Genomic DNA, 11,583 nt, shown 5'->3' with positions numbered 1-11,583 from the left:
ATTTGCTTCTAACTGCTTTAAATTCCCCGTGGTAAAAGCTTCTAGACTCCCAGCTGACATACTAAAACCAGCGAGGTTCTCCTCCTTTGAGTGGATGTTGACACACCATTTAACTTCACCATCCTGAAGATTACATTCACTTACATGACACACACTTCTTTCATGAGTTTCTGATCCTACTTCAGTAAAAGGCCCAACAGAACCTTGGGTGTTCCCAAGCCCTGCCTCTGGACTGGCACAGTGACATAACTCAGGCTCTTCCACTGCTTTATCACACACGCATGAATTTTGACACAATGAAGGTAAACCACTATGGGCTTCATGCACGAGATTACTGGCATCTTCCTGATTTTTAGTGTCATCTATCAATTTTACACTCTTGTACATACAATTGTCCAAAGCTACAGGTACAGTGGAGTTAGAGTAAGCATTCTGATCGTGAGTCAAGCCTTTATTGCAATTTAGGATATTTTCATCACAATCAACAACGTTAGCACCCAAATTCTGTTTTACATTTTCTGCCTTGTTATCAATCATCTTGTTTAGGTGAACTTCAAGTTTTGTCTGTTTTACAGATTCTGCTACATCACCAACTATTTTGGCTGAGTCAGTCCCCACATTACATTCATTTTCCACTGCATGGAAGGAACATACAACCTGTTGCTCATCTTGTCTGCAGTTCACGTCCATTTTATTCATATCCTCATGTTCCACAGACACAGAAGAAACACTGGCTTTGTCATCTGAATTTGAATATTTGCATACTTTACCTTCATTACCTGGTGACTCTTGTGAAATCTGAGATTCTAGGCTGTTTTTCTTTAGGGACATTTCAGCTGCACTTGTGTTATGTAGTTCATGAGATGTCAAAGTGCCATCACTTAGCCATGGTCGAGTTCTGATCAAGCTACCAGCTTCCTCAAGCGTGTGGCTTTCTACCTCAATGATACTCACACGGTCATCTTCCTCCATGCCACCATGGTTTGCAACTTCAGCTGATGCCTTATTTTCAGTGGAACCCTTAATTTGAGTTTGAAAATCAGAATTTTCTTCCAAGTTTTCATGCATTTCAGTCATATTCAAAGCTTCACAGCTATGCAAAACTGTACCTGTGCATTTCTCTTTATCATTCAAGAATTCTTCCAAAACACTGTGATGCTCACTAGAGTTGGGTGCAAACGTTTGGCTATCACCATATGTTCTTTGAAATGTTCTCTTTTCCATACTTGAGTTTACTTTGCTTTCTGGCTTTAGGAAGTAGCCCTTTTCAGCACGTTTTTCTACATGTTGACTCGTTAAAAAAGAATCATTGTCCATTTCATGTAACTCTAATGATAATTTGAAGTTACCCCTCGTGCTCTCTGCCCCTTGTTTAGTATTTGTTTCCCTTACAACACTTGAGGGGTGCTTATTTAAACCATATGGTACAATCTCAGAATCATAACTTCCCTCAGTTTTTCCTGAATTACACTCTCCAGTGTTTAACAGTACACTGGAAACACAATCACTGCGTTTCCTGTTTTCTGAATTAGGACTGTATCGGTCCTCTTCAGCAGCATCTGTAAATTTTACAGAATCACAAGCTCTATGGGGCAATTCATTCCAACCGACAGCATTACCTATGGTATATACCTCCTCTCGTCGATTCTCAGGCACAACTTCATTGTGTACTTTCGCTCTTAAGCCATCTGCTACTGTTTTGTCAGTATTTAACCTGTGCAGCTGACACCTCTTAGTCAGTAAGTTATCATAGGAAGACTGGGTATCTATACTGCAATATTCCTTTGTTTCCTTTTTCTGCATCTTTGACCTATGCTCTTTTTTATACCCAAACAGTTCTTTCTGTGAATTAAACTTAGCTTCCACTTGTGCCGATTGCTGCATTGGAAATTCCTCCCCAGTGTCTAGAGGTCGTGCCATGCTGTACATTCCTTCATCAGTAACAGCTGAGTTATCTACATCTGCTGCAGTCTCTTCATGCACAGTAGCTGGCACCTCTTCATCCCCTTTCAGATCTTCAGCATCTACAACACAAATACTGTAAAACGCCCTATCTTTTGTATTTTGTCTGTTGTCTATATCAAGATAGGAAAATGTTGGAGACATTTCTCTATGTGAACTTGAAACTTTTTGAAGGCTGTCACTCTTGCTGTCTTCAACGTTTCCTGTTGTTTCATTCTGCCTTAAATGGTCACATGTAACTGCATAATCCTCCAGAAAATTTCTATTTAAGGACATTTCACCCTGTAAGCCTTTGTCTAGGATGTCTGGTACATGTGAAGTAGAAATATGATCAAACAAGCAATGCTCTTCTGCAGCTACGTTTTCATTATTAATATTTATAGCAATATTTTCTGTATTGTTCATGTGCTGACCATTACTATTGGATTTTTTAGGTGCTCTTTTTTTAATAACCCTATCCTTTTCTTCACTTTTCTGCAGATTTCCATATGTACCAGAGACCTTCAGGAGGTGACTAAAGGAACTAAAGAAGCTAAAGGGTCTGTCATACGTTCTCCTGGAGCTCTCACGGGGAGTATTCTCCACACTTTTGTATGACAGATATTTTGCTTTTCTATCCCAGAACCCAGATTTAGAATTTGACGCTGTGCAATCATCACTACGAACATGTTCAATGCCGACTACCACAGCTGCCCCGTTAACTGTCCTTCCCACTGCATGCAGATCCCGGCTTTCCACCGTTCCTAAAATTGTAGATAAAGTTTTACTTATCCTTGATTCTGGTGCTTCCTCTTCCACAGGTTTTTCTAACAAGCTGGTTTTCTCCTCATTCGTGCTGTTACTCAATTCTTTACTGAAGCAGCAGCCCATGTTTAGTAAGCAGTGTCAGAGGAGTCTTCTCATTGCAAATCACCTTCCTCTATACACTAAACTAACTTTCTACTGCTACCGAGGAGACAAGCCAACACCCAGCTGCCAAAAATAGCACACTTGAAAACCATGCAGGGGTTCATATGTCATTGCCACTCAAAGTCCAAATCCCAGTTGCTGAGCAATGTTTTAGTATTTCATCATATGTACTGCAATATTCAAGCCAAATAATTCTCCTAATGAGATTACAGTCTGTTTACAAGTATTACCAAGTCTTATGAACTTCCATTGTTTAATTTCCTGAAGAATTTCCTTCATCCAAATCATTAAAATATTTAAATGACATGTTTCACAATGCCAATGTCTGCCAAGAAGCCGCTTGCCTTCATATTTAATACAACTCCCGCTTTCTATACAAGGATAAATGCAGTCTGGCTTCACATGTTTAAATCTGATTTGAAGATTAAACTAGTGGAAGCTAGTAAATCAAACATGTTTTGGACCCATTTCTCCTTCTCCTCCCTTCTCCCAGAGCTGAACCTACACCAAGATTACTTCTTTAGGAAAAACAGGCTAAAGATAGATAAGACCTCATGTATTCCATTGAACAGTCATCGTACGTTATCAGAAGCTAATTCTGTTCCAAGCGGGTTTTTTTAATTTGTTATCTGTATGAAAAAAAAAAGAATACGTAGTCCCTCAGTGACTTACAGCACTGGAAGGGGCCTCACGATCATCTAGCCATCTCATGGTACTGTGGAAGAATTAATTACACTTAACCTCCAAAAAGTTGTGTATTCTTTCACAAAACTCAGATGGATTTAAAAGGTAGTTTGACTAAATGCTACTTCTTCCAAAAGCCTCTCCCCAGTGTAAATTCTCTGTTGCGTGTAAACAGACTTCTTTCTGACTTTATGACAAAGAACATCTTTCTACACGTTATTTACATGGCAGAAGACTTCTACTACAAGTCCCTTTACTTGGTAAAAAAGCAGTTCTGTTTCTTCAAAAATAAAAACCCAGTAAAAAAGGTGGAAGTACCCAGCAATCTTTTCTGCTTGTTGTTCTTGTTTGCATTTGCATAACCATACATCACTCAGACCTCCTCTCAAATCCATTGCTGCTATTTCAAATTTGGACCCCATGCTTCAGAGAGCTTGCAGACTGCACCACTACAGCACCACTCTACTCTTGTTAAAGATACTGAAAACACAGATGAAAGTAAGACAAGACAGACCCTTGACCTCTATTTCAAATGTTCTTTCAGCTGCACATCGAACAGAGCTAGTTTTCAATTGATTGTGCACCTTATGGCAAGTTTAATCAAGATGTATTTGAGCTAGAGTTTTAAGTTAGCCTGGCAACTTGCCTTCATTGTAGTCATACGGCAGTAGAAGCACCAAGGCTAATTAAAGCAGTTGCCTTTCAACTAACTAGTAAGAGATCTATTTTAATTTCTACTGTAAACTATACTTGCAGGGTAAAGGCTGCTTAACACAGAGATCCATGCTCTAATATCCACTATCATTACTTTCTTTTTTGCACAATTGTCATTGTGACTATTTTACAGCTGCTTTCATGGCAAGTCACATAGCCTACACAAGGCCTAAGCCATGATTCAGTCTTATCTGTGTTGTCTCTATGGTCCCTGTCACACCACAAGACTTCTTTGTTTCCAAAATTCCAAGAAGAAAAAAAAAAAAATCTTTATCAGAGAAGCCCACAGTCACTTTTTCCTTTCAATCTCCTTCTCTTATTTTACTTTTGACAGAAAATACACAACTATCAACATGAAATTAAATTAAGCATCAGTTCCTCTTTTACTCATTCCTATTTAATTGGTAAACTAAATTCACATCTGTTTAGATTAATGAACCAAAAGAAAAGCATGCATTTTTTGTTTCCTGTTGTCACCTGAAGACTGAGGAAAAAAAAAAGATGCTGCACTGGACCACAGTAAGCAGAACCAGGCTGGATTAAAATCAGGTAGAAGAGAATATAAAAAAAGTTCCTACTATCCCAAACTATTCACAATCTTATGATAATAACTTGCAAGTACAAGGTAATACTGAGCAAGCACAGAAGCACTCTAGAAATTCCAACGTTTCACTTTAGTGTGCAGTGCAGTCACTATGAAGCACTCCTACAGTACCAGTAGTAGAGTTCACATTAAGTGGCATGAAACAGACTGGAGGTGAATCTCTCACCCTTATACAGTGTGAAATGCTTCTGTTCTCTGAAGCTTTTGCAAGGTATTTGAATATTTATTCTGAGTCATTTATTATCCTGCTTCTCTTTATAAATACTCTGTGTAACACAAAAAGTGCAAAGCTGTAATATGGCTGCCAGTGTAGCTTTGTCTCCCCAGACAGGTATTCTGCTCACAGGACAAGTAAATCACAAAAAAATAACGTGCTTTGAATTCTTAAACACAGGTTACCTTATATTTAAATTCCATATAAATTCAAATGCCATAGGCAGACTCCGATTCGTATACGCAAAAGAACCCTATCGGCTAACTTTCAGGGGAAACCACCTATTCACCACTAATCCTCTGATCATAAAAGAGATTGCTGAACTGGCTAGGGGATGCATCCCATCCTCAGCATGTCTGCTTTGAAATTGCAAAGTAAGAAAAGAGGAAGACTACCCTGCCCCCCCAGCTTGTTCAACATGCGAAGCCTCGAAGTGCCTGCAGATACACTGTTCTTAAGGACAGGAAGCCTGATGCATCATTGCTGCCATCTGCTGCATTTTTTTTAATTCTCCTGTGGGACAAAGTTATTCAACGTTCTTGGATCCAGACTTAAAATGATGCCAAGCCACTCCTCTCTTTAGCATTCCCTGGAACCAAGTACAGGGAAAGGGGGAGGGAGTTACTTATAATAGTTTTTTTGAAGAAATGCCATGAGCAAACAATTCAACTGTTTTTAATGTCAGCATAAAGCCATAATAATACTCAAAGTTTACAACTATTCAGAAAGCTCCCTCAACAGGTAAACAAAAAGCAAGATTTTTCCCCTCTGTGATCTAACCTTTACTAATGACGTGCTTTCTAGAGAGGAACTGAGTGCCTTTAAGAGACCGACCAGGGCAAAGTCCACTTTTCCAGTGCCTTAACAAGCACTTCTGCTATCAACTAATGGGGAGAAAATAGGTGTAGCAGTTCAGGCAAGTAGAAACTTCTTCCAGTTTTCCCATACCCTTCTCCTTATGGGCAAAGGCACATTTTGTACTTGTTCCCTTGGTTTTATCTAAGAGTTCCAGGGATAATTTCTATTTTTAAGCACCTATATCGAATGTTCATTACGTCACATTTCTCAATACTGTTTATTGTGGGATCACCATTAAAAAACCCCAGCAACATAAATTTCAGCAGAAAAATGCCACACTTATGCTACATCACCTGAGGTTGCTTGTTTAACTTCGAAGACTCAGTAAGTCTTAAAAGCCTTCTGGATAAGGTAAACACCACCATCTGACTTGACAAGCACTTTAAAACTAACAGAATTTGTGCTCTGCCACTTCAGAGCCCGGCTCAGCTGGGGGGTGGGTTTTGTTTATTTGGGTTTTTTCCTTTATAGGTATATATTTTGGCTCTGGTATATTTCTCATCTACTCAAAGCCTGAATAGGTTTCCCTTCTCCATGAAACAAAACTGGTCTGAAGCAGCACTTTCATAACTTGAACGATTTTTTTTTAATAAGTATTTCAGTCCTATGTCCTGCACAGACCTATGCAGAAGGCAAGAAGTCAACATGCTTATTAACAGGAATATACCCACCCATCTACTTCCATTTCTACAGGTACCTATTCCTTGTCAAGGTATAAGTGTTTATCCCATATATAGTCTTACAGACCTAAGTTTTAAAATATGGTCTAGCTTTAAGGTTACAATAGCACAAGTCAAACCAGTCCTTAGAACCTTCTGACATCTAACTTCATTTATCTTTTTTCTATAATAAAGTCACACAGTCATAACTAGTCCTGAAGAAACAAGGGTTACCCTGCACTCTCAGGCCATGCCCAATGTCATGCCCACCAGCTAAGGGGAAAGAGAGGAGCAGCATCACAACAGACGTGGCAACATCCCTGCTGCAGGCTTCTGGAAACAGCTGGTCAGACTGCTTAGCTTTCCCTCCAATATATCAAGGTTAAATGGACTGTTAAGAGTTTAAATACACATTTTACCCAGAAAAGCAATTGAATATTAGCGTTAGAAGTCATCTACAGGTGCAGATCTACTCAGCACTTTTCTTGTGGTCTAAATCTACAAAAATGTGACAAAGAGCGAACACTGAGTGGTATTGATCCTTCACGATGCTGACGCTGTACATGTTCAGTTTAAGGTCTAGTCTTCCTATCTCATTTAAAGCTATTCACAGTCTCTTGAATTATTAAATATCACCTACATATTATACAAACTGCTACTTAACTCTTAATTGGCACATACTGTATGCAATATTCTGTGTACTGTCAAAGGATCTGAGCATTATATGCTATACTGATTTTTCACTAAACTGTTACACAGGGTCCTATATTGAACCAGTAAATCTAATTTCCTCAGTCCCCTTTTACTCTGTGAGGCTTATTCTCGAATGGGTTGCAAAAGGATTTTTGAACATCATCATCTAGCAGCTCTAAGCTCAAGACATCCTTCTGATTGCCTCCTATGAAAAACATTTAGGAAGTACAATTAAGTCCCATCTGAAGTTCTCCGACTTGCTAGCTACTTTTCTTGTGTTCAGAACCAACAATATGATTAAATTTGTATTTATAGTACCTATAAGCATTGACAAAAACCAGCACACCACATTGGTTTGAACTCCAATTAACAGAAGCCCATGGTAACACCTGATATTTATTCAACTACAGAGAGAATGGGTGATGCTCCTATCACCATCAGACAACAAGTTTAAATGGCCCCATGGTAATATCCTCCACTGGAACACACCAACATTTGCAGAACCTGTTGCCACTTGATGACAAGAATCCCTTCTAAAGTTAGTTTCAAATTGTCAGATCAGGTCTTCAATTCAGCCAATCAAGAAAAGCAAATTCTTCAGTCCTTGGAAAGCACTCTGAGAGGCCACATATTCAGATGTGGGCATGTCAGGGGAAGAGTTTAGGATCAACAAGCAAGGAAAAAGACCACGCGTTTAGCACTACAGGCTAGTTAAGTCCTGTCTGGCAGAGACAGGTCATATAAACTGCCTCCACCATGGGATTGGGGTCTTTGCCTCTTCCCTTTGAGAGTAAACTTTAATTTCTAGCAGCAAAGTGTTACTGATCGAAAAGGAAAGGTGAGTCAAAAGGGAGTGAAAGTTTCTTAAAAACTGGATTTCCTGGGTCCAGGCTGAAAATGGTGCTCTGAAACAGTAATTGTCAATCAGGATAGAAAAAAATCCAATGACAGATGTCACCTGAAGTGACAAAGCCCACCTCTAGGTTAAAAAAAAGCCAGAAATACCAGCATATTTAACTCCCAAATTTATCAAAGCTAAAATTTGCTAGTATCCTCTCAATTATCTACCTCCAACTTAAGTGTAAGCTACTGTTAACAAGAATTTTATGAGGATCTTCAAGTTGCCAACTTCCTTCAATTGACTTGTGTACAAAACTATGAAACTCTACTGTTAAATACTACTATAATCAACCAAATTCAAGAAAAGATGTTGTTGGAAATGAACTATACCAGGCTTGTGATCAATCTACATTAAGCATTGAACAGCATAGTTTTATAGCTACTTCAAGGCAAAACAAATTACTTTGGCTCCCTCACCATGAGGTTAAGCCTTTGAAAACTGTTAGTAAACAAGTGATCTCTGTAACAGTAACATAAGCAACCCTGGAAAGTGATTTCTGAAGGGTTCTATCACAACATCAAAACTTGCATTTTAATTCAGTCACTATTGTCTATCTGTTCAACATTACTAACAGTAGAATGTGTGTTCTGTTTTGGTCCTGCCATAGAAAAGAGACAGTTCCTGCCAAAGAAAAAAGACTGACTGAAGTCACAATTAGGAAAATTTATTTATTGCTAATATTTAAAGATGTAAGGAAAATACTTTGTATAATCACTTCAGAATTAAGACTAGCATACAGGGAGTTGTTTTTCCAGGATCTACAGCGTATCAGTGTTGATACAGTGTATCAAAATTTGCAGTAGAAATTCCACAGCTTTCCTCTTGAACCATTACAAAAGCACTCAACTAGGTATTACCAGATCCTCATAGAACAGCATAGCCAAAGTAGCTAGGGAATGTAATCCAGCAAATTTCTTTTAAGTCTGTAAAAAGACTCCTAGAAATCTCACTAGACCCCATGGCAGTACGGCTGCATAACAAGTACAAGCCTAGTTAGGGATCACCGCAGACATGAATCTACGCCTTTATGCAGTCTAGCCCTCTGATCTCAAAATAATTAAGACACACAAGAAACAGCAGGTGATTTTCAGTTAACCCGAAGCATGTACTTGCTAAATGCAATCAGGTCAGGACTTCAGAAGTTTTTGTTCCTATCACATTTTTGGAAAGATGAAAATGTCTTAATGATTTTAGTTCGATAAACTTCTTCCTGTACTCCATGAATTTTTCCCCTCAAACTATAGCCTTGTTCTAAACTTGCAAGTGAAGCCCTGAAGCACTGGCAAAATATACTCATGCAACCATGCCATTATGGAGAGGACCACTGTGAAAACAACACATTTAACAGCATATATTGGCAATGATTCTCATAAAACAAAGTGACCACCTGATGCTGAGCATGTAAGAGTATGATGCTGGCTTAACTTAGAAAAGCTTAATAAGCTACAGGTCTCAGCTTTTTGGCATAAAATAATCAGCACAGGAAAAGCTTTAATCTCAAAAGAATGAGTTATTTGAAATGAACCCTTATAGCACTATGGATACATTCCAAGATATCCAAATTGACATTAGCCAAGGAAAAGAGCAGATAGAGTAATTATTTCTTTCAATTTCAGAAAAATCTTTCTCCAAAAAAGTATGAAGAGAACAGAAATTAAGATTTAGATCCAAGTTTACATGAAGCTTTATAAAAACTCTAGTATGCCAAGTTAAAAGAAGTATCATCAATGTGAAGACTAATCAACCCCCCCCTTTAATACTAATGCACCTGTTGAAAGTGCACTGACAGTTCCAAGCTTTTGAAGCAAACCTGCAAGAGCCTCTTACTAAAACTTGCGCACTGGTTTCTTGGAATAAATGCCTTGAGTACGGGGCAGGGGGGCATCACAAAAGCTCAACTTTCGAAAGTATGGCACAAAAGTGGGTTCAACTTTTTCCTCTGTCAAACAGACAAAATTCACATCTGAGAAATGTAAAACAGAACAGAAGAGAACCCAGAATACCAATTAAAAGAAAGGAGGAGGGACAACAAACAAAAACCCCACCAGCTTGCTTAGCAAATAGAAGTTTACAGTGTTTTTCAAAACGCTCCTTAGTGCTTGCTGCAAGGTAAGTTGAAGCAGCAAGCATCTGCTGCTTAGCATAGCACAGGGTAAGTGCCTAACAGAGCATACACTGAAACCAAACCCTTTAACATGTCCCAAGAGGAAACATCCCTCCCAATACACAGTTAACATTCAAAGACAAAAATATAGCTAGTAGAGCTTACACACAAATCAAGTATTCAATTTTCTTGAAGACATATGTAACATTTACTGCAACATATACACACAGAGGTCTATCTGCTGTATGATCTGCCAAAAGCATCCCGTAAAGCAGCTTACTGGATCCTGCACAGTAGTACAGAAGCAGCACCACATGCCATTTGGCAGAACTGACTAAGCAAAGTTCCTGTTACAGCATACAGTTTCCTATCTGTATGGGTTTGTACATTTTTCAATTACAGATACATGCCAAATACATTTCCTGCATTTTTCTCAAGTTAATGCGTGAGTTAAAACCTAACTCTATTGGTAATACAATTCTTGCATAAACTAAAAAGCCCCATACCTTAAATGAGTGCAAACTGTTGTAACTTGCAGTTTATTTAAATCCCCTGTAAGGCTGAAAAGTTAAGCTGAGGCTCCCACTCAGTATGGAGAATTTGCCACCTTCAACAGCTCTGTTCTAGCATTTTACATTGCAATGCTATCAGCCAACTGTCTTCTAAAATATTCTGAGATACAATTTTGGTTAAGATATAGTAAAAAAACCTGTTTCATGCAACACTTAAACCAGGGGAATATGTAACTATAATACTTACTAGATGAGAACCGTCCTTAACTTCTTGTACTTGCTGCACCTGCGGTTCAGACGTGTCCTGATCAGAAGTCATGAGCTGTCTGCTTTTTGGCTGCTCAGAGAGAACTTTACTGGTCACCTTTGTAAGCTGCGGAAATAGGAAGACAAAAGATTCTGTAAGTGGTTGTTGAAATTCCTGAGAACTGACAGCCATTCCAGACATGCTGACCAAAGGTCCAAAGAACTTCCACACAATGTGATCGGGATTATACATTCAGAGAAAACGTTACAGCAGAAGGTGAGGATAAAGTGATCTTACAGATAAGGCTCAGCTCCCAGGCACTGGCTGCCTTGGGAGCACAGAACAACACTTGCCCCAGCACCAGGCAGGGGAATTCCACTGGGAAAATTTCACTTGATTCTCAGCTTAATTATTCAGATTGGTTTTCAAACCATGACTTCTTCATACCACCTGGTAGACTTAACTTATCAAGAAGCGTTTAGTCATAAACCAACCTTTGTCTTCTGCAACTACTCTAACAGT

At 38.8% G+C, this 11,583-nt stretch overlaps 1 protein-coding gene across 3 annotated transcripts in view; it reads right to left on the bottom strand.

Moving 5' to 3' along the window:
• LARP4B (La ribonucleoprotein 4B) overlaps positions 1–11,184 on the bottom strand; it is a 38,451-nt gene extending 27,267 nt beyond the window's left edge. The window contains exon 1 of one of the 3 annotated variants that reach the window (XM_035896807.1): positions 11,062–11,184. In XM_035896807.1, the coding sequence (XP_035752700.1) occupies positions 11,062–11,133 (72 nt within the window). In that variant the 5' untranslated portion in view covers positions 11,134–11,184. The remainder of the gene's footprint in view (positions 1–11,061) is intronic. The other 2 variants (XM_035896809.1, XM_035896808.1) reach the window with 2 other exon arrangements.
• Positions 11,185–11,583: the final 399 nt, after the last annotated feature.

Source organism: Egretta garzetta, unplaced genomic scaffold (genome assembly GCF_000687185.1).
Source record: "Egretta garzetta isolate BGI_Z169 unplaced genomic scaffold, ASM68718v1 scaffold6, whole genome shotgun sequence".
Lineage (NCBI taxonomy): Eukaryota > Metazoa > Chordata > Aves > Pelecaniformes > Ardeidae > Egretta > Egretta garzetta.
The sequence above is the reverse complement of the archived record's forward strand: the minus strand, read 5'-3'. Positions and strand labels throughout refer to the sequence as shown.